At 55.6% G+C, this 21,101-nt stretch overlaps 1 protein-coding gene across 4 annotated transcripts in view; it reads left to right on the top strand.

Moving 5' to 3' along the window:
• MAP3K4 (mitogen-activated protein kinase kinase kinase 4) overlaps positions 1–21,101 on the top strand; it is a 103,387-nt gene that overhangs the window by 68,241 nt on the left and 14,045 nt on the right. Inside the window, exons 6-18 of one of the 4 annotated variants that reach the window (XM_075554290.1) lie at positions 35–192; positions 2,195–2,311; positions 3,940–4,039; positions 4,119–4,202; positions 4,969–5,235; positions 7,881–8,030; positions 9,626–9,787; positions 10,253–10,386; positions 10,912–10,990; positions 11,696–11,762; positions 17,095–17,191; positions 17,797–17,931; positions 20,720–20,820. In XM_075554290.1, the coding sequence (XP_075410405.1) occupies positions 35–192; positions 2,195–2,311; positions 3,940–4,039; positions 4,119–4,202; positions 4,969–5,235; positions 7,881–8,030; positions 9,626–9,787; positions 10,253–10,386; positions 10,912–10,990; positions 11,696–11,762; positions 17,095–17,191; positions 17,797–17,931; positions 20,720–20,820 (1,651 nt within the window). Of the gene's footprint in view, positions 1–34; positions 193–2,194; positions 2,312–3,939; positions 4,040–4,118; positions 4,203–4,968; positions 5,236–7,880; positions 8,031–9,625; positions 9,788–10,252; positions 10,387–10,911; positions 10,991–11,695; positions 11,775–17,094; positions 17,192–17,796; positions 17,932–20,719; positions 20,821–21,101 lie in introns of all 4 variants that reach the window. The other 3 variants (XM_075554289.1, XM_075554292.1, XM_075554291.1) reach the window with 3 other exon arrangements.

Below are 21,101 nucleotides of genomic sequence, written 5' to 3'. Positions count from 1 at the left end.
CTCAAATGTCTCCCTCTACGTTTCTGTGTTTAAGGTCTATTTTGATTACATGAGAAGCTGGATCCAAATGCTACAGCAGTTACCTCAAGCATCCCATAGTTTAAAAAATCTGTTAGAAGAAGAATGGAATTTCACCAAAGAGATAACGCATTACATCCGGGGTGGAGAAGCCCAGGCTGGGAAGCTTTTCTGGTAGGAACCCCGTGCCTGTGCGTGTGGCCCCCATCCCGCAGACCCCCTCCCTCTGGTCCCTCAGAGTCCGCTCATGCGGGAACTGTGCCCTTGGGCTTGGTAGGCGCCCTGTCCCACCATCGTGGCGTGCGGCACTGGCTTCTGACCAGGGCTTGTCCCAGGGACACCTGGGGCGATGTCAGGAGTCACTTTTGGTGGTCTGATTGGGGGGCTCTTCATGGCATCTCGTGGATCAAGGTCAGGGGCCTGCTAAGTATGGTGGTTGTGTAGGACAGCTCCCCCAGCCTGCAAGCCCGGCCTCAGGCAGCCCTCCCGGTGAGGCCCTCTGAAGGGGCAGCAGCCTGCACAGGGGCTGCTGGATGAGATGGTCTGCATTTGCACTGCTGTGCACGTGCACGTGCTCAAGGGGAGCAGGGTGCTGTTGGTGGGCTGGTCTCTTCATGGATGTGGACCCCAGAGACAGGCGTATGCTGGGTGACAACCAGTCTCTGCTGTCTGACCCGAGTGACGCTAAGCCTTTGCCTTTGCTTCCAACGGGGCTGTCCCATCCCCCAGTCAGTCAGCTTCTTCGGGCTCTGACGCTCTGAGGGCTTCGTCTCAGCCCTTCCTTCTGTCCCCTGTGATGGTTGATGCACCATCCCTGCCGCAAACTTGTGTGCCCTGTGGTGCCACACTGAGCTCACTCTGGGCTCTGAACCCCCTTCTCCCTCCTGCAGCCCTCCCGCAGCCTGTGCGCTCCTCCTCCTCCTCCAAGTTGCCCATGGCTGGGGAAAGAGGACAGGTAAATCAGGGAGCTATTGGCCATTTGCCCATGGCCTCCCCCCACAGGGCTCAGACTTCTCCCCAGCTCCTGCTCACGGCGTCCCCGGGAAGCCCCGCCAGCCTTGGAGTCAGCTGCCTCAGAGCTTCCAGAAGAGCTCGTGCCTGGCTGCTGCCCTGCTCTGCCCTATGTCCTTTCTCCCCTGGCGACTCCAGCACCTCTCCCTCTCTGTAGTCTGTCTCTGCAGAGAGACCAGACAGGTTCTTCTCTGCCAAAATCGCTCCTCCCCCTCCTCCCTCAGCAAAGGCAAGCCTGCCTGAGCTTGGACCAAGGCTGCCGCACAGGCTGCTTGTTAGCCCTTCACCCTCCTTAACCCAGCCCTCTCCTCGCTGCCACTGGCCCTGCTCTCTCCTCCCGCGCTGCCCCAGGTCACTTGCACTTGCTGGTCACTCTGGTGCTGCCCCTGGCTGGTCAGCATTTCTCTTCTCTCAGATGTGTCCTCATGCCTGTCCGTCATGCTGACTGCTGTCTGGACTGCCCCTCCTGCTCCCAGCCTCCTGACCTTCCCCTTCAGCAAAACCGCTCCCCCTCCTCCTAACACACTTCCTCAGCCATGGCCACGGCCTCCCCGTCCCCTGCTGCTGTCCGTCTCTCTGCAGCGCCTGCCGGCACCCAGGGAGTCCTGGTCCTTTTGCCTCGCCACAGCCCACCACTCACCGTCCACCTGGGCTGCTCTGGGCTGCGCACCTGCGTGCGTGGGCTCAGGAGACTGTAGTTGAGTGTAACCATACCCCTGGGGTTCTGTTACAGATTCGGGCTTGCATGTCAGCATCGATCCTTCTATGTGTCCGCTGTGTAGGATGTTTCCTGACCGTGAAGTGACAGTTAGGTTTAACGACCCATGGTGTCACACTATGTAACATCTCAGCTTTGAGAGCGTTCTAAAGCTCCTGCCATGCACGTGAGATCGTTTTATAGAGCATCCTGCATTTAAGGGGAGATGACGTTCCTGTAATGGCTGCATAACTGCTAGGACTATAAAGAGCTCTGAGGATTATAATGAAAATCTGGAAGTAGAACCAGGTAGACACAACGGATTTGTCTACGTTTTCACATCAATCACCATTTTATACTCGAGGAAGAGTCAACGCTGTTGACATAATGCCCGGGCCATTCCGTGACCAGAGGGTGGGGCCGGGCACTTTCTCTGCACAAGTGACGTGGTGGCTTTTGTTCTCGCAGTGATATTGCGGGGATGCTGCTCCAATCCACAGGCAGCTTCCTGGAGTCCGGCCTGCAGGAGAGCTGTGCTGAGTTCTGGACCAGCGCAGACGACAGCAGCGCCTCCGAGGAGATCAGGTCCGAGCCGCCCCTCGGGCTCCGCTGGGGCTCCTCCCCAGCCAGGCCCAGCCTCTCGGCCGTGAGCCAGCATGAGCCTGCACACCGGCGGGTGGGCCAGAGGGACTTACTGAGGATGGTCTTGTCTTGATAGGAGGTGGTGCAGTGGGGTGCATGTTGGTCAGGGGCTGGAACCCACCTGCTCCATGGGAGAAAGGTTGACAGCTGCAAAATCCTCTGTCCCCACCCCCTGCTTCATGATGGAGACCACAGTTGTGGGGTTGGCTTTGGTCTCTCTGATCTCTTGGTTATGGTTTATGTTTGAAGAGTCAAGAAAGCAGTGGTCTCAACCTTCCTAAGGCCGTGACCCTTTCATACAGTTTCTCATGTGGTAGTGACCCCTCAACCATAAAATCATTTTGTTGCTACTTCATCATCACTGTAATTTTGCTCCTGTTATGAATCGGGCGGCCCCTGTGAAAGGGTTGTTGAACACCCAGGTTGAGAACCGCTGATTCAGCGGTTTGTGTGGCCTAATGAGTTGTGCCCTTCAAGAAAGCAGTGGCAGCTTAAGATCACCGCGCGCTGTAGATCACCCTAACGAAGCTCCTGTCTGCCTCTCAGTAGCCCCACCCGCCTGTTCATGCATCTCGTGACATGCACTGTATTGCGATTGTCACTACACTGTACCCACCCCTGCTGACGATGATGCTTCAAGCCCCTAACACCTTGCCTTACTCATTCGTCTTCCACCCGCTCCATGCAGAGAAGATGGAGGGTGAGTGTGGGAAGCTGGCTTGGTGACCTCGAGCCCGGCCATGGCGCCGCTGTGTGGGCATCTGCCAGCAGTCTCCCGTGGAGTAAGCTTGGCACAGATCCAGGTAGAACTGACATCGTCAGAGCAGGCGGATGTCTCTGTCAGCACTGGAAGGGTCATAGGAACCAATTTTGAATCTTGGAACCCTGGGAAGTCTCAATTTAGAGTCAGGGTCTCAGAAAGAAATCCCCTCCTCGCGCCCACCTGGGCCGTTGTTGAACAGCCGAGCAGAGGCCGAGTCTGCTGGTAGAAGGCCTTGCCCTGAGGAGAGCTCACGGGCAATGTCAGAATCCATGTGGGCATAGAGACCTACGATGGCAAACAGGAGACACTGACCCTCGGCATCTCTTTTCCGAGGGCACCTGTCCGGGGCGGGCTGGTGCTTATCTCTGCCCACTGGCGTCCCACTGGGAAGTCAGCTCGGCTGGGCATGTTTGCACCATGGCACGCGGCAAGCCCCACACGAGACAGTGTTCTCAAGAGCCGCATTTACCAGTGCATACCATGCATCATCTTTTCCCATTGGATCATGAGCAGGGACCCAAGAACTCATCTAAACCCCAAAAACTGAAGAGTAAGATCTGGAGAAAATGGAATTTACCATTATCTGAAGGCTATTTAACAGTGCCCCACTTAGATTTAAAGCACGCTGAGTTTTCTAGAAAACTGAGGAGCACGCTTCTCTTCCTAATCAGCCTGTGTTCCTGTTTTAAAATCTTCAGTCATCATTTATGAAGGAGGTGTGGACTTCTCTCCCCCTCTCCGTGGTTGGGCATCTCTCCTGCTTTGGGGATCTTCCTGAGACCTCCTAACTGGACCCCCTGCTTTGCAGGCGATCTGTTATAGAGATCAGCCGGGCGCTGAAGGAGCTCTTCCATGAAGCCAGAGAACGGGCCTCCAAGGCACTTGGATTTGCTAAAATGTTAAGGAAGGTGAGCCGGCAGTCCTGAGGAGCTGTTTCTTCATGCTCCCTAGCTGACCCTAACTCTGCGTCTCTGCCGTGTGCCCTAGGACCTGGAGATTGCCGCCGAGTTCGCCCTGTCGGCCCCCACGCGAGACCTGCTGGCTGCGCTGAGGGCCAAGCAGCATGTGAAGGTAAGCTTTCCTCCTGCCGCCAGGCTTCGCACGTGGGCCCTCAGCACACAGATCCCTACAGGCCCGGCCACCTCCCAGGTCTCTAGGGGCGCGGTGGGGTAGATTCCTTCCCACGTGGCAGTGTTTCCTTGTTTTAGGGTGCAGATGAAAATACCGTAACGTTACTCCTATTGCTTACACCATCCCTTAGCCGCTCGTGTGCACCTGAAATGGAAGAACTGGGTTTATGTTGCTGCTTCCCACCTCACCCTCCCTGACTCAACTCACACTTTGCACCCGCATCTTGGACACCAGTGCCCTGCCTGTCCCTGGGACCACTTTGAGCCGACATCTTGTTTCCCATTTATGCAGTCTGGGATTTAGCACTCCGAGCGTTGCTATGTGTTATTGTTGCTAGAAGTTTAATCTCAAACCCACCAGGCCCATCCCCAACCTCAGGATGGTCGTTGAAGGCTCTGCGTGTTGCTTCCAGGAGGAGGGCGTGCATCCTGGCTAACGCTCTCCTTTTTTCCCCCGAGTCCGAACCCTTTCTGGAACTTTCCATACTGGCACTGGTGGGGGTGGTTCCACACAGACTTCGCTCTAGAAAGATTTTCTTTGCCTTTGAAATATGTGTCCCTGGTGGAGGGACCTCACAAGGACCTCATCGTGTGTGTGTGTGTGTGTGTAATGGACGATGTGACTCGGTTTATCTGGGTGTTAGCCCAGTGTGTGTCTGTAACTGGCGACGAAACCTGGTGTGAACTATTGGGTTCCTTTTCTCCAGATACAAATCCCTGGGCTGGAGAACCTGCAGGTCTTCGTCCCAGACGCCCTTTCTGGGGAGAAGAGCATCATTCTGCAGTTACTCAATGCGGCGGCGGGCAAGGACTGCTCCAAAGATTCCGACTACATGCTCAGTGACACCTACCTCCTTCTGACCAAGCACAGTGACCGGGACCAGGAGCCCGACCATGGCTGGGGCACGTGGGGTGTGCCGCCCGTCAGAGTGGTGCCTCAGGTGGAGACGGTGGACACGCTGAGGAGCATGCAGGTGTGTACGTGCGTCTTGACCCATCCTGCCAGGGAGGCTGGCCTGAGCTACCTGCAGGCTTAGAAAAAAACGAAGTTTTGTAGCTCCTGTAAAATTGATTTAACTGTCCTAATCTCCAGATTACAGTTGCCAGAAATAAGCCTTGGTCTTTTTAACAGCTATGTTTTTGACATAGCGTATACCAAAATATTCTACAAAGTTCTCTCCGTGTGTGAAATGATACTGGAGCATTTGAAACACACCACCTGTGTTGTTTGTTAGGTCTGTGTGCTCTGTCTCCCACAGCGGGGGCTAACGGGCCAGGGGGTGCCAACACAGATACCCACCCTTCATCCTGGATTATGGGCTATCGCACAGAAGCTTCTAATTACCAAGGGGGCATTTCCCCCCCCTGAAAAGTGGCCAGTAGGCCAAATAAATAGAGGAACCCGGGATCCAAGGAGACGGTCACTACTTCTCCACCCTCGCTCGGTCTTTAAGGTTCTCCTTTTCACTATCGTAGCACAGGCTGCCACCTACCCACTTCCTTCTCAGCGCCTGTGAACACGTGTAACATGCTAATTATACCTCAAGGACTGCCGTGTGTCTGCATTCAGCTCCAGGCCAGGGTGGGGGTGCTCCTGTGTGCCTCCACCTCCACCTGCCCAAGTCGAGCCTGCAGCTCCCACCAGCCCACTTCTTCTTTTCCCTGCCTGGGAGCTGACACTCCACCTCTCCTGGTCATCACAAACCCTGCCAAGCCCAGGCCCCCTGTGCCTCTCCACCTTCACGCGATGATCTAACCTGCCACCACCATCCCCCCGGGCCCCTGCAGCTGCCTCCCTCCTGCAGTGCTCCTGCTTCAGGTCTCACCTACCTCCACGTCTGTGTTCACGGCCTCGCTGTGGCACCTCATCACATCATCGGGGAGCTCGCGCTGAAGCGGCCCTTCACCGCTGTAAAAGGAAAGCAGCCAAGTGCCCACCTCTTCCCGCGTTGAGCAGGCCCTTGCCCTGCCCCACAGCTCTGCTCGCTTTCATCCTCCCAGGCATTCCCGACTGTCCACCTGGCCTGTGCACACACCGATGCCCGCGCCCACACGTGGGCATACACATATGCTCACTCTGCCTCTGTGCACACGCGCGCACACACATACACCCACTCTGCATACTCACAAACACACGCACACACTGTCCTCCCATACACACTGCTCCTTCCCCCCCCCACACACACACTCAGACTCTTCCTTCATCCACATGTGCACACAGGAAAGATAAAGTGTTGTCTCCAAACTTGACCCGGCAACAAGCATGGTCAGCATTGTTGTGCGTGTCCGTATACCGTTTGTCATTGGCCTAAGTACGCGTAGACACTGTTTCATATGGTTGATGGTCTTTACATAACAGCGAATTCCATCTAAAAACTTTATTTACTCTCTCTCATCATATTTCACATGGTTAAGCCTTTCTGGAAATGCTGTGTTAGGTAGTGTTTGGGCAATCTGCCCCCTGTCGAGATCGCAGTCTGTCTTACCCCACACTGGAGGTGGGAAACGCCTTCGCCTGCTTGTCAGACTCTGTGAGCCGGGCGGGCATCTCGAGGACATCCACTGCTTGCGCTTTGTAGCCCCTGCTCACACGCGCAGGAGCTCCACGTGGCTGAGTTGACTTTACTGCCGGTGCCTCAGAGTCGTCTGGGCCTTATCAAGAATGCTCATGGATCTGTTTCCTTGTGCAACTGACTCCCGACCATGCTCACATGCATGCGGTAATCATTGCTGATAGACTCAGGAGCAGATGCAGGGCGGCTAATGAAGGGCCCTGAGTAATGGGCGCCTGTGTCCGGGCTGCAGTGTGGCCAGTGCCAAGGGTTTGGAAGTAGACCTGTTAGACATGATCGTCCACTAGCTAGCATGAAGAGAGGAGCCTGTGGCATCGTGGGGTACTTGTTGGGCTGCCAACCACCAGCCCTTCTGCTGGAAAAGGGGGGAACTGGCTACCCCCGTGAAGGTTACAGTCTTGGAGAAGGACAGGGCCAATTCAGCCTTCTTATCAGGTCGCTAAGAGTCAGAATTGGATCTGTGGCTGTGAGATGACAGTGGAATGGGTACTTGTAAATCGCTCAGGTTCGTAAGTAGTTGAAGCGCACTTTCCCATTCTGCAGTGTTTCCAATGTTTATACAGCTTAGTCTTTGGACGCCCAGTTGTAGTGTAATTCCATCTGAATTACTAGTGTTTTGGAGGTGCCTCTATATCAAGCACTGTTTGTGAGACTGGAATCTGTGTTCTCAACAAAACCAGGGCTCTGACCAGGTGTGATCAGAAGCGTTGCCAAGGCACAGATGGTTGAGTGTCAGATTTGTCTGGGATGCGCCGGGACAGGAGGGAGCAGCTGAAGTGGCAGTGCTGGTCCCTGCTGGGGTAACGTGCATTCAGCCAGCGTGGGTCCTGTCCTCTGCGCCCCAGCCATGCCGAGCGCACTTGCTCTGTCTCTGTCCTGTGAGTGGCCACAACTCTCCCAACGCCACCCACCCGTGACTCGGGTGCCCACTGCAGTGTCCCTGGGGGAGCAGCTGTGGCCTGGCCGTCTGCGAGGCGGCCTTGTGTGGGGCTGCAGAAGGCCGAGCGCCGAGGGCTGTTTCCATGCCTGCGCTTGGTCTGCCTCAGGTGGATAACCTCCTGCTAGTCGTCACCCAGTCGGCCCATCTGACGCTCCAGAGGAAGACCTTCCAGCAGTCCACGGAGGGCCTCCTGACCATCCGCCACGAGCAGACCTCCAGCCAGCCCGTCATCGCCAAAGCTCTGCAGCAGCTGAAGGTAGGTATCGCCAGTGTCCATCCCCTGTCATGTGCGTGCGTGATCCCGGAGGGGCTCGGGGAGCCTGCCCTCCGTCTGCACCCTGGTTAAAACGCTCACTACCTGCAACGAGGTAGATTGAGGCTGTCTGCTGCTCCAAAGAGCTGCAGCTGCAGAGAGCCCACGTAGGACTCCTGTGAGGCCCTGGCGACCCCGTGGCATCTGGCGCGTGGGTCTTAAAGCAGCAGTACTCCCTATGCTGGAAGGTGCTGGGTAAACATTTCTTACTGGCTCATCAGTTTGGTTCGTCCCCCTTACCTGTAGGTGGTCGATTGTTCTCTCACTTGTCAGCTTCAGACCCGCTAGTCCCCAGGGCAGGGCCTTTGTCGGTGAAGTCTGGGTGGATTGCGCAGTAGCACATGTTGGGGACTACACGGGTCCGCTGAAGGAGTTTCTTGTCGCCAAAACCGACTGCTCCAGCCCCGGGGAGGTGGGGTCAGAGCCACAGGGAGCAGCTGGCCAAAGGCTTGGCTGCTAATTGAAAGGTCAGCTGTTTGCACCCAACCCACCAGCTGCTCCGTCGGAGAGCTTCCACAAGGATTCACTTCTTTGGACACCCTGGCGGGCCATTCTGCTCTGTCCTAGAGTCCTTTCGAGTCAGGAACCACTGCAGTGGGCGGGGGCAGCAGCTGGGAGCTGTCCCCAGTAGCCCTTGAGCCTGGGAGCGGCGTATGTAGCAGGCTCGGGCTGGGCAGGAGCAGCTGGGCGTGGATCCAGGCCAGAGGCGCGCTCCCTGCCTCCCGGCGTCTGGCTGGGCCGTCTCGGCAGCACGCACAGTTGAGAGCAGTCAGAGGCAGGCTGGTGGGAAGGACAGTGAGGGCAGAGGTCACGTTGTCGAGAGTTGGGCTTGCCTTTTGGCTGTCCAGCTGTGGCAAGGATTTGGGGTGGCACTGCCCAAGAGTCGGTTTCGTGGTGGAGACCACGGGCTCACGGGCGTGGCTGGGAGGGACAGTGGGCTGAGTTGCTTCAAGGGCATGGAAATCCGCTTTTCGGCCTCCACTCAAATGGCGGTTGAGCCAGTCAGTCTGGCGGGGACACCCTGTGCACTAAAGGAAGTTGGCCGCCCCGGCCTCTCCCCACTCGATGCCAAAGGCATTCGAGAGTCTGGGGGGGGGTGGTCAGTGGCGGGGGGTGGTCAGTGCCAGCTGAGCGAAGACTCCCAACTGAGGGCAGGGCAGTACTGGTGAGCAGCCGTCAAGGGTGGGAGCAGGTCTCATAGATACAGCCTGTGTTCTCACTCGTGTTTGTGCCCCAGCACCCCAGGAGGGAGGGGGCAGGGGTGCCCAGGTGGTTGGCGGGCAGGTGCTTAGACACGCATGCTCATCTGCTGGGAGAGAACTGGTGCCACACTGCCGTTTCAAGTGAGCATTTCCTTGGCAGTAAAGAAAGCACCACCCAGACGGAAGAGCATCTCCCCTTTCCTCCATTCCTGGCCGTGACCTCCAAGCCAGCAAAGCAAGCTCAGACTGTTGGGGCTCATTTCCTGGCGCTGACTGAGGGGGGTTTCCAGTAGCTTCTGTGAGCACCGTGTAATTGCTGCCTCTTGGCCTCTGTAGAGCAACGCCTTAGAGCTGTGCAACAGAATCAGCGATGCCATTGACCAGGTGGACCACATGTTCACAGCCGAGTTTGATGCTGAGGTCGACGAGTCCGAGGCCGCCACGCTGCAGCAGTACCACCGGGAGGCCATGATCCAGGGCTACAATTTTGGGTTTGAGGTGGGTCCCAGGGAGAAGGGCACGCAGCGCAGCCCTTCCGGAAAGGGCTGCCAGCCTTACAGGCAGCCGACTCAGTGCTTCGCTGCAGTCACAGCTTTGTCGCAAATGCTGTGTGCACCTGCCGGCCCTTGGAGAGGCCCGTTTACTTGAAAACTGCCAGATGGCAGCTCCATTTTTATTTTGTGCTAACAGCTGTCTCCTCCCATTTCAGAGCCTCTCAGATACTTAGTGTCAGAAAAGCACATTCTTAGTGATTTCTTTGTTTCTTTTCTTTTTTATTAAACAACTGAGTAAAACAGTTATGAAACTGCATTTTGAGCCCCTGTAATCATTCCAGACTCTTTTCGGAATATGCAGGTCCTGGTGGCTCTTGCATCTGGCTCAGACACAGGGCATTCTAGAAAGACAGGTGTGTCTGCCTGCTGCGCTCTCCCTCACTGGTGTGCGTAAACTCTCCTTTTGCAGTATCACAAAGAAGTTGTTCGCCTGATGTCTGGAGAGTTTAGACAGAAGATAGGCGACAAATACATAAGCTTCGCCCGGAAGTGGATGAATTACGTCCTGACCAAGTGTGAGAGTGGTAGAGGCACAAGACCCAGGTAATGACCAAGGAGGCCCGTCCCATTTGTGAGGCCGGTGGGCTGGATCATTGTCCTCGGGCACCTGGGGCGCTCGCTAGCCGGGGGTCAAAGAAGGAAGAGGAAGTTCAGAACTCTTGGGAGACCAGTTGGTTTGTTTTTTCAAATGAATCATTTTCTCTGTAAAATTCCATAGTTCTTAAAAACAATTTGTTTCGAACTGAGTCACCTCTAAGAGGCTGGTGTTTTCCTGGGCAAGCTCTTCCAGCTCTCTGCTTTCTCCTCTCTGTTGGGATGCATTCCTTCACCAAGTATCTGGGGGAAGCAGACCTGCAGCCGGCGGGAGGGGAGGGTGTCGGGTGGTGGGTCTTTCTTGGGGGGTGTGCTGTAAGCCTCCTCGACTCTCGCCGGCTGTCTGTGTGGACAAACGGGCCTGGCTTGGGGGCACGCGTTTTCCAGCTGGGTCGCTTTCAGAGTTAGGTCGTCCCCTGGGCCACCGCCGTGTTTTCTGGGCGGGTGTGAGCATTATACTCTCTCCTATAACAGGTGGGCCACCCAGGGGTTTGATTTTCTCCAAGCCATTGAACCTGTCTTCATTTCAGCTTTACCAGAGGACGACTTTTTGGTAAGAATTCTTCAAAAGGTTTTTGTCATTAAAAGCAAGGCCTCTATTTGATCCTGGACTGGCCTTCGATGGTGTCTGTGTCCTTCTTTCTGTCCTGGTGTCCGGGTTCACATGTCTTTTCCGAGGAGATCGTTGTGCTAGTGCAGGGTGAGGAGGGAGCGGGCTAGTGGCCGGTGATCTAGATGTCCTCTATAGCAGTCCTGGGCAGCTGACCTTGTGAGTGAACAGCGAGGAACCCTGGGACTTGTAAAACATGTGTTAGCCCTGCATTTTCGAAATTGCCCACCAAGTCGTTGTGGGGGCAGTTCAGTGAGGAACAGGGATTGGCTCGTTCACTTGCCTGGGTGCCTGTGGTCAGTGCTGTCGCCATCCCTCCCCCCGGTCACAGATGTTTCAGGTGTGTGAGCCTCCGTTTATCCTCCGAGCAGTAGTGTTGGTGGCTTGAGCAGTCCCAGGCTCCTGCCTCCGCTGCTCGTGGGAGGGCAGAGCGAGCGAATTCACAGCCATGTGTCAGAGTGCAGCTGCGGGCCCCCATCCGGGCCGAGTCCGTGTGGTTGTTGCTAATCTCCGTCTGCACCCTGTCTTTGGAAGCTGGCTTGCAGGTCAGCCAGTTCGGACAGCATGCATTAAGGGTGACATGCTTCTTTTGGACGCGATTCAGCAGTGCCATATGTCCCTTTACTCCCTGCTTTCCCTGTTTCCCAGAGTTTGCAAGCCTTGATGAACGAGTGCATCGGCCACGTCATCGGGAAGCCGCACAGTCCTGTCACAGGTCTGTACCCTGGTAAGACCGCCACCGCTCGAGGGCTGGTTCTGGTGAGCAGACCTCGTCCTGGGGTCTTGCACGAGGCTCGGGGAGTGGTGGGGAGGGAGGACTCCAACGTGGTCTTTCTCAAGTCCATAGGGAGTAGAGTAGAACAGACTGCCATGCAGGGTGCACCCCGTCTGCTCTCCCGCCAATTCTGCTCCGGTGGTAGGCGGGCGTGGGTCCTGTCGAGCAGGAGGTGAATGAGCAGAATGGCCTTCCTCCTCCTCCCCTTGGAAGGAGAGGTGCCTGGTCTTGCCCTTGGCCAGCCTGGGCCCCCATTTCCCACTACTGACAGGCAGATAGACTCCCATTTTGTTTTACTTTAAAAACCATTAGGCCACAGTGTTCATCTGGCCTTAGGTGTCCAGTGAGAGCCTTGCAGAAATGTCCCACGTGAAGAGCTTTAGTGAGTAGACGTCTCAGTCTCTCACTGTTTCGGGGCCCCAGCTCCTGAGGCAGGCTTTCTGGGAGAGGTCCTTGTCCCCTCTGAGCTTCTGCTCGGGACCTTCAGCATATGGTTTGGCACCCCCCAGCCTTTGATGAATTTCTTTCATAGCCGGAAAAGAGATCGACTCAGAGATGCCCTGCACTAGTCCCGCCCAGTGACGTTCCCGAGTGGTGGTACAGCCACAAATGTGCAGGTTAAAATTTACAACATAATTCAATCCATAACATTCCGTTCTTTAGTGATTAACACCCCTACCCCACCCCATTTCATGCGCTCACCACATGCAAACCCCATCACATCATCCGGAAGACTTAAGGCCACTCCTGATTCCATATTTCATCTCTTGAGCCTCTAAATCAAATATATGCAAAATTCCTCTTCATCGATGAACCTGAGGCAAGGACCATGTTGGGACGGGTGCCCTTACAAACGGGGGACCTTGGAGAGAAGGGAAAAGGCCACAACTGCAGTAGAGCCCATCGCTGTCACTCTCAAGGCTGGACTTTCTTCTTCCCGGAGTCTGTAGGCAGTGGGGGTTGCCCAGCTCTCGGGACTCCAGGTGGAAGCCCTCTGCTCTTGGACTCTTCCCCACCTCCGTCTTCCAGGCCAGGACCTCTGCTCCCTTTCGTTTAAACAGTGCCGTTTTCCCAGTCCTTGTGAGTGGTGACCCCACTCTGTAGGCCCCAGCAGGCCCTGCTCTTCTGCCCCTTGCTCATCTCTGAGGGTCTCCCTCATGCCCTGCCACACCCTGGAGCCAAATGGGTGACCTTCTGAGCCTCTGAAACCTTGTTGGTTGTGGCCCTACCCTTTGAGGCCCAGGAGCTGGGGCAGTGCCCCCTGCTTCCTGTGCTCCTCCGCCACCTCTGCAGGTCCCCTGCTTCTCCAGGATGGGCCTTAGAGGTCAATGGGTGTCGCTCCTTAGGCCTGTTTCCCTCCTGCAGAACTCCCAGAGGTGGCAGTGCCCTGTCTTTCCGTTCTTCCTCTCCCCTTCAGTGCAAGCGCGTAGGTTTTCTGCTCTCTTGGCCGAGACTTGGTGAACACCTGGGCACGTGTCCGTAGGACACACAACAGAATCCTTGAAATCTTCAAGTCGTGTTTGCATTGTGCCCACTTCCCTTATAGAAGCTCCCCTCTTTTCTCTTGGCATTGACCGAGTGAAGAGGAAATGACGCAGTCCTTTAAGACCTCGTGTGAAGGTCTCCAATGTTGCATGTGCGTTCTAGCTTCCTTCAAATCATCGAACGCAACTCAGACAAGGTGTATGCCATCGTGTAAGAAGTCTTGCCCTTCCTGCAAAGCCTCCCAGAAGCACAGTCACAGTCTCCCTTTCTACCCACATTCTGTCGCTGGTGCTGCGGGTCTCCTCGGAGGTGAGGGAGGTGCCTTCTGGGTCCCAGTGGATGTACCCTGGGCAGTCAGCCCATCCACAGACTCGTCAAGGCACTCAAGGCTTCACAGCTGGGCATCTTGATGTCCTTCCAGCTTCTGCCAAGTACCCAACTCCAAAGTCACCCCACGTTTGAGCATCTGCCAGCACTGCACCCCACTCTTCTGGTCCCGGATTCTGTCTTAGTTGTCGAGCGCCGTTATCTCAGAAATGACAGTAACATGACTAACAAACAGAGACCTAGAAAACTAGGAGTAAAAATTTAGGATTCCGGTTCCAGGGGAAGGCTTGCTTCCTCTGTGTGCTCTGGGGGAAGATGCTCGTCTCTTGAGAGCTTGACTAATCTCTCTCATGGCTCGGAAGAGACTGACTCAAGAATCGGTCAATGGCCTGCAGCGGCCCTGCCTCCATAAGTAACAGTCACCTCTGTAAAGCTTTACATCGCAGCCCGGATGATGACTGTTGTAGGGAGGGGTCAGCAGTCAGTCCCTAACAGTCGCCTGAACCACAGTTGGCAGTGTGTGGCTTTAAGCCATACAAGCAAAGTGCCCATCAGAGAAGACTCCTAAGCACAGATCAATAGCTGTGTCTTTTTTTCGGTTAGCTGTGTCTTCTTCCATTATTCTGGAAATAGTAGGTAAAACAGTGCTGTGAGACTTAGAGTATTTGTAGATTAAAAAGAAAAACACTCAAAAACCGAAAACTTAGCAGATTGTAATGATTTAAATGAACAGAGTAAAATCTCCGAGGGTAAGATTTTCTCCTTGCACAGCCGGCACTTCTCGTGAGCTGCAGAAAGTGGATCTTTGCCCTCTGTTCCTTCATCTTCTTGTCCCGAGGCTGTTAGGAAAACGCCTCCCCACCTACGAAGAAGCCATTCGAGCGTTCCACAGCAGAGGCTCACTCTGCCTATCAGAGTCTGCCAGCACTTGGATTCCTTGATCTCCTCACAGATTGTTGTTGTTGGTGTTAATGCTGTCGAGGATGGCCCGCCATTCCACCCTGAGCTTCCCACCAGGGAAGGCAGGGCGTTCTGTGCTCAGGTGGTCTGCTGTCAGACAGAAGAAGATCCACAAGGACAGTCTTTTTTTTTTTTTAAGAGCAATTGTATATTGAGAAACAGCACAGTCCAGATCAAGCCCATAAGTCCAATATTAGCCCATATGTCTGATACTGACTGGTCCATAGATTTCTCTTCAGACTTACGCAGTACATGCAATGATGTTGGATGCAGGAAGATCACAGGCCGGTGGGTGGAAAGTCTTGTGGATCCAGGGCCGGTGCAGTCATCTCGGTGCTGGGGAGGTTCTCTTCCTCACAGATTTTTAAGGAAGCATTAATACTGAATTCATGAAACTTAGAACATTCTATTCCCTAGAAGTTAGAAAGTGAAGGCGTGGAATTGTAGGGAAATTGGAGGTGGGGAAAACCTCAAGAGCTCTTGCTGCCGTAGTTCAGAGCCACCCCTCTCCCCCACTCTCCATGGGCTGCCTGCGGCCACAGGCATCCTGGAGCCTTGGTCGGGTGCTGTGAGGGCCAGCCGTGGTCACGACCCTGGCGAGCTGTCATTGTCCAGTGCCCTTTTCCTAAGGGAAGGTAAGCAGAGTGTGAGTACCTCCACTGTGTGTCGGCTCCCTCCCCTCCGGGCCACCCACGTCACAGGCAGGAATAGTCACAGGTGGAGTAGCCCTGCACAGGCTGCATAGTCGGGTGACCCCTCGTGGGCTCAGGGTTGCCTGTGTCGCCGCCTTGAGGTCACGGTGGGTGCAGTGCTCCTGCTTTTGTCACCTGACCAGTGTGGAGGCCCCTCCCCACCAGCTCAGAAGCATCTGTTTAGTGGCTGAATCCATTGTGTCCAGTATGGGTGGCCCACCACCCTTGTCTCCCACTTCCTTTGGCCGGTTTCAGGTAATATGACTCTCCACTCCCAGAATTTCCACCCATCAGGAAGATGGTCCGACATGAGGATCTTGCATTTCCTCCGCCCAGCATTTGCTCTGCTGTTTTACCCGCGTCTGGCACCGGCCCCTCTCTCGTGCTGATGGGCCACGTGGCTTCAGGTCCCTCTCGAGGGGCGGTCATCCACAGTGCAGCCCTGCGTGGAGGTAGCAGGGCGTGTGCTGCGCCTGGGTTTCGTTTGTAATAGACTGCCCTTGGTTTCAGTTTTCACGGGAGGACGCTTGTAGTAATTTTTGGCTCCGTGGTTCTCGTATCTTTGCCGAAGTGAAGATAGCACCATCCTCACTACCATTTGTGGTGTTGATTGTGTTTCTCAGACACGCACTGTTACTGGGGGTGTTGTTCAGCTTTGTGCTGCGCTAGGCACTGCAGTGGTTGCGCTGAGGGACGGGAGAGAGATTCCCTGAGTTTTGTGTGCGCAGGCCGGACCCATGTCGGCCTGTGTCCTTGGCAGGGCTCTGCATGTGTGGGGCTTCTGCCTCCACTCCCGAGGAGAGTTGGCCTGCACGCACACAAAGGCAAACCATCTGGATGGAGAGTTCCAAGTTAGGGCCAAAGAGACAGCCTCCAGAACTCCCTGGGTGAGGAGGGAAAGTGAGGCATGGGGAAGCACGGCCAGGCTAACGTTCAGCAGGACGTTAAGTAGACGGGAGGGGAGACCATGCCCTAGAGAACGAGTCTCTTCCTGCGCCATATATGGAGGTGGGGGGGTGGAGGTGGTAGGGGCTGGTGAGTGGGTTCTGACTCACAGTGACCTTATGCACAAGGTCCTGCACCGTCCCACAGTCACGGCTGTACTTGAGCCCGTTGTTGCAGGCACTGTGCCCGTCCAGCTCCTTGAGGGTCTGTCTCCCTGTTGGTACAGCCCCCTCCACACTGCATCCGTAGTTACAGGGAAAGTGAAACTGCCAGCACTTTTGACATCACCTCAGTAAGGGCACCTCCTTCAATGCTCGTCAACTACCACACTTGCCTCTGGCCAGAATTTGCACTGGGAGAGAAAACTCGCCCTCCAAACAGATGGCTGAGTTAGCCTGTGCCTGGCCCCTGCGGTAGTCTGACAGTGACGTCCAGCTCCGTGTCCCCAGGAGTGGCAGGGACTTGCAGACCTCCTCAGGACAGCCCCTGTGCACCCTCCTGGATCTAGCCCGCCGAAGGTTTCAAGGCAACCACAGCAGAGAGCCGCTCTGTCTCAGCGGTGTGCCACCAGGCCACGCTTCTGCCCCTGGCTGAGTTGGGCATGCCCGAATTACCTATGTTTCAGGTCAACTTTCCCCACAGAGGTCTTGATGGAGAGAAGCCTGAGTGTGCAGTAGAACTGTGTTCACTTTTCACGAGTGAAAGGCCCTTTGTGTGTGTGTTTTTATGGGTGTACAAGGAATGTGATGGTGCTTGTATCATGGATAGGTCTTGGTTGCGGCAAATCATTGGCGCCACATAAGCTTGCCGGCGGGCCAGCAGCCGGCCTTCCTCTGACGCTTGTTGGCCCTTTTCACTGGCAGCTCTCCACCGGAACAGCCCCCGCCCCGTGAAGGTGCCACGATGTCACAGCGACCCTCCCAACCCCCACCTCATTATCCCCACTCCGGAGGGGTTCAGGTACTTGGAATGCCTCGTGGAAACGCCGTGACGTGCATGCTCATACGCTTAGACCTGCTGGGTGCCTGCTGGGTAACTCCCCCCTGCCCTCTGTCCTCCTGACTGGGCTGAGAGCTCCTGTCTGTGTCGGCGGGCAGCCCCAGCCCGCCCTGCCCAGGTGGCTTCCTGCCTGTCGCTCCTCTGTCAGCTTTACGAGGGCTTCCTTCTCGCTCCTCTGACCACCTCAGTAAGCAAGTCTGGACGTGCAGAGGGAACAGCAGCACTCAGCACCAGTGTGGAAGTGGGAGAGGGGCGTCTGTGCATGCGTGCGTGTGTGTAAAGAACACATGGACCCGGCCGAGGGTAGGAGGTGCTACACATGGCACACCTGTTCCATGGCCTGAATCTACTCCTCCTCCTTGTTACGGTCTGATCTCCCCGATGCTTGAAAAGGAGAGGAGGCTCTTGTTTTTAATGCCTCGCCTTGAATCTCAATTAAAGAGCCATTTTCATTTGGTATTTAAGTCTTTTCCCCCACCTCACTGTCCAGTCTTATTTTAAGCTGAAATCCCTTGAATGTCCCCCCTTCTCCCTACCTGATCCTGAAGCTCTCCTTCTCACCGCAGCACTCGGAGCGTGCCTTTGGACACGCGGAGCCACTGCTGCCCTGCCGCTGCCCCCGCCTCCGCCGCTGGGCGCCCGCGCCCCTGTGGCAGCGATGCCGTGCCTCCCAAACCCGCCAGCAGTGCCCCTGAGACCAGGTAGCTCCGCCACCACGGCCCTGACCACTGGCCCCTCGGCTCTGCCCCAGGGACCCTAGCGCAGGGCCAGGAGCAGAGCTGGCCTCGTCACTGCCTGGGGCTGTGCACCCACACCTGCTGGCGAAGCCGGCCATTTGCCAGGCTGTAAGAGCCAGGGACCACTGGGTAGGGGTGGGCAGGGAAGAAGCTGTGCCACCACAGGGGGACCCCTGGCCAGCTTGATGGTTGTCCCGTCCCTTGGGCCTGGCTCACTCAGCCGTGACTGCTCAGTCGTAGCTGGAGATGGTGGCTTCTGGCGTTTTTAAGAAGAGTCTCCATTGTCAAGTCAAATGCCCTCATTTTCAGCATTGCTGATGAGAAGCAGTTTACAGAATTGCAAAGGTGCCTCCCCAGGGTTTTCTGTCTCGTGTGAGAGTGGGTCCTGCCCAGAGAGCGAGCCAGGGAGCTCAGGCACGTGGCAAGCACAGAAAGTCGCCTGTGGCCATTCCGCGAGAAGGTGGGCTCTCATTGTCTCTTGGCAACGCACCCATCGGGGGCCCCGGGAGCTCAGTGGAGAAAGGATGTGGTTGCCGGCCGCCTCCACAGGCAGCAGTGCCCACCTCGCAGTGGGCCAGGGGACCTGACCACCGACGGTAGGGTTGTGTGGCAGCCAGGACCCTCTTGGGAAGCCGGTCACAAGGCCGCATTAGTGCAAGGCAGATAAAACGGTTCCCAGCCTGCTTCGTAGCAATCTAAAGTTCCTGAACCGTTCCCAGCCTCTGATCCATTAAAATAATTAGTTCTCCTAATCTTCAGGGGAAAAGTTCATCACCTCACGGCTAAATCTACCCACTAAACATTAACAGTTGATCCAGACGGAGCAGGGTCCCACTTCCCTCCTTGACTCTGGGCACACGCTGGCACCATTAAAACACCCTTTTCTGGCGCCCAGCCTCAGAGCTGTGTCCGTTCACATGAGCTTTGCTCAGAAGCAGACAGGTGGAGTGGGGAGGGCCAGTTATTGAAAGGTCAAAGGTTCCTGGGCTGTGGCTTGAGACCTATTTATATGTGTGGTGGCGTGGCGTTACATAGTCACGTAAGAATAAAACACCGAGGTGTCACCTGGTCAGTGTGAGTAGCCACATGTCTTAGGTGGTGTTTATCTTAGATCCCTAGGAAGTGCTTCGTATTCAGAAATTGGTTGATGGGTGCTGTGAGTCGGTTCCCACTCAGTAACCCTGTGTCCGACTGTTTTTCTGTCATTGAAATGAAATTCTCAGACATGTGGCCACACGGAAAGAGGTAGTTCCTTTAGTGGTACTTAGTGCAGGCACAAGGAGCCCTGGTGGTGCGGTGGTTACATGTTGGGCTTCTCACCCCGCAGTCAGCTGTGTGAAACCCCCAGGGCTTCCTCAGGCGAAAGACAAGGCTTTCCACTCCCGTGAAGAGTTGCCGTCTCGGAAACCTACAGGGCAGTTGTACCAGGCCTACAGGGTCGCCGTGAGTGGGCATCCACGCGACGGCAGTGGGCGTGGCTTGGTCCAGTCCAAGCACAGTGCTATGCGGCAGCCACCTTGGTTTCCAGTCTCCATGAAGTCAGGCTGACAGTGCACTCGTGGGTGACACTGAGCTGCTGGAGGCCAGAGAGGGGGCCCCCAGGAAACATATACCTCAGAGTTCAGGGGGTGCCCACCCACACCCGTGGAACTCCGTCTTCGGAAAGATGCCTCCACTGGACTGCGTCCCAAAGCAGGCTGTCTCTCTGACCAGGCCCACTGCCAGGCATGGTCGCTGACCTCTTTTGGAATATTGCAACCCACAGAAATTGGTAAATTAGCCAGAAACAGCTCCCATCGCCCCTCACCCCTGAAAATCCCTGTAGCTGTTTTCTACAACATTTAAATATCCTTCTTGTCTTTGACCCTGGCAACAATCTGCCAAGGAACTAGACGGGACTTCAGATAAAGAGGCATTAGGTCGCTTCTCCCTGAGCCTGCCACCTTGACCTTAGGGGAAGGGTCCTGTGAACCAGCCAGGTCGCAGGGGCCATGTGGCTTAGGTGTTCCTGTGGAGACCTTACAGGCACACCCTTATGGGGTTTGAGGCTTAGGAATGCCAGCAGTGACGCCTCCTTTCAGAGGGCCATTGGCTTCAGCGCCCCCACAGGTCACCGTGTACAACATGCACTCCGTCTCACTCCTCACCAGCAGCATGCTGACTTGGCTCGACTCTGAACTGCAACGCTCACGCTTCCTGTGTTGGATCCGGGGCCTTTTCTCTCTGGGCTCACTCTGGGCAGCTGAGCATTTAACTCAACTCTGGAAAGCAGCTGATTAACTTTGTTCTTCACTATGTTAAGCTTTCTGCACCTTTGTACTTTTGCTTGGCTGCCGTTTGAGAAATGATTTGGGGTACACTCCCATTTTCTTATTTTTGAGATTTGAAATCCTTTGGATCATGTCCTTGTAGTAATCTAAATAGAATTACATCTGTAAGGATAATTTGGTGAATCCATTTTTATCCATCCTGGACTAACATAGCAGAGGCTGGGATCTGTGTTAATCACACTTACTGCATCCTGCCCCATGCTTGCCTTTAACAAAGAGCATTGGACGGTGAGGTGAGATATGCTGGCTGCCATTGCCAGCCAGGTGGCCTCTCTCTTGCTATATGCCAGCGGGGCAGGGAGTGGAGGGGGAGGGGGGCGTGGCCGTCCTGAGTGGCACAGGAGTTAGGGCAGACCCTTCCAGGTGTCTCCTGTGCCACTCCTTCGAAGTGATGGCTCGATTTTCAAACCACGCAAACACAGGGGCTCCAGTGTCCCAGAGAACGACCGCCTGGCCTCCATTGCTGCCGAGCTGCAGTTCCGGTCCCTGAGCCGGCACTCCAGCCCCACGGAGGAGCGTGAAGGTGAGTGCCTGCAGTCACCCAAGCCAGAGGGGTGGGGGACAGACAGAGACCTCCCCAAGCCGAGTGGGGGTAAACACCACCTTCCAATGCCCCAACAGAAGGGCAGGGAACAGTGAGCGTCCCCTGAGGTTAGCAGATGTGAGCACGCGGTGCTCAGTGCCCTGCACGATGGCCGCTTTCTCCAGGGCGACTTTAATTTGTTCTCTTGTCAGGGCCATCCTGACTCCCGCTGTGCATACACCTGTGACCCTGTGTTGGTGATATGCTGAGGTCCTGGTTAA

The sequence above is a fragment of the Tenrec ecaudatus genome, chromosome 7, assembly GCF_050624435.1.
Source record: "Tenrec ecaudatus isolate mTenEca1 chromosome 7, mTenEca1.hap1, whole genome shotgun sequence".
Classification (NCBI taxonomy): Eukaryota; Metazoa; Chordata; class Mammalia; order Afrosoricida; family Tenrecidae; genus Tenrec; species Tenrec ecaudatus.
Note: the sequence above shows the minus strand (reverse complement) of the source record. Positions and strands in the feature narration are given on the sequence as shown.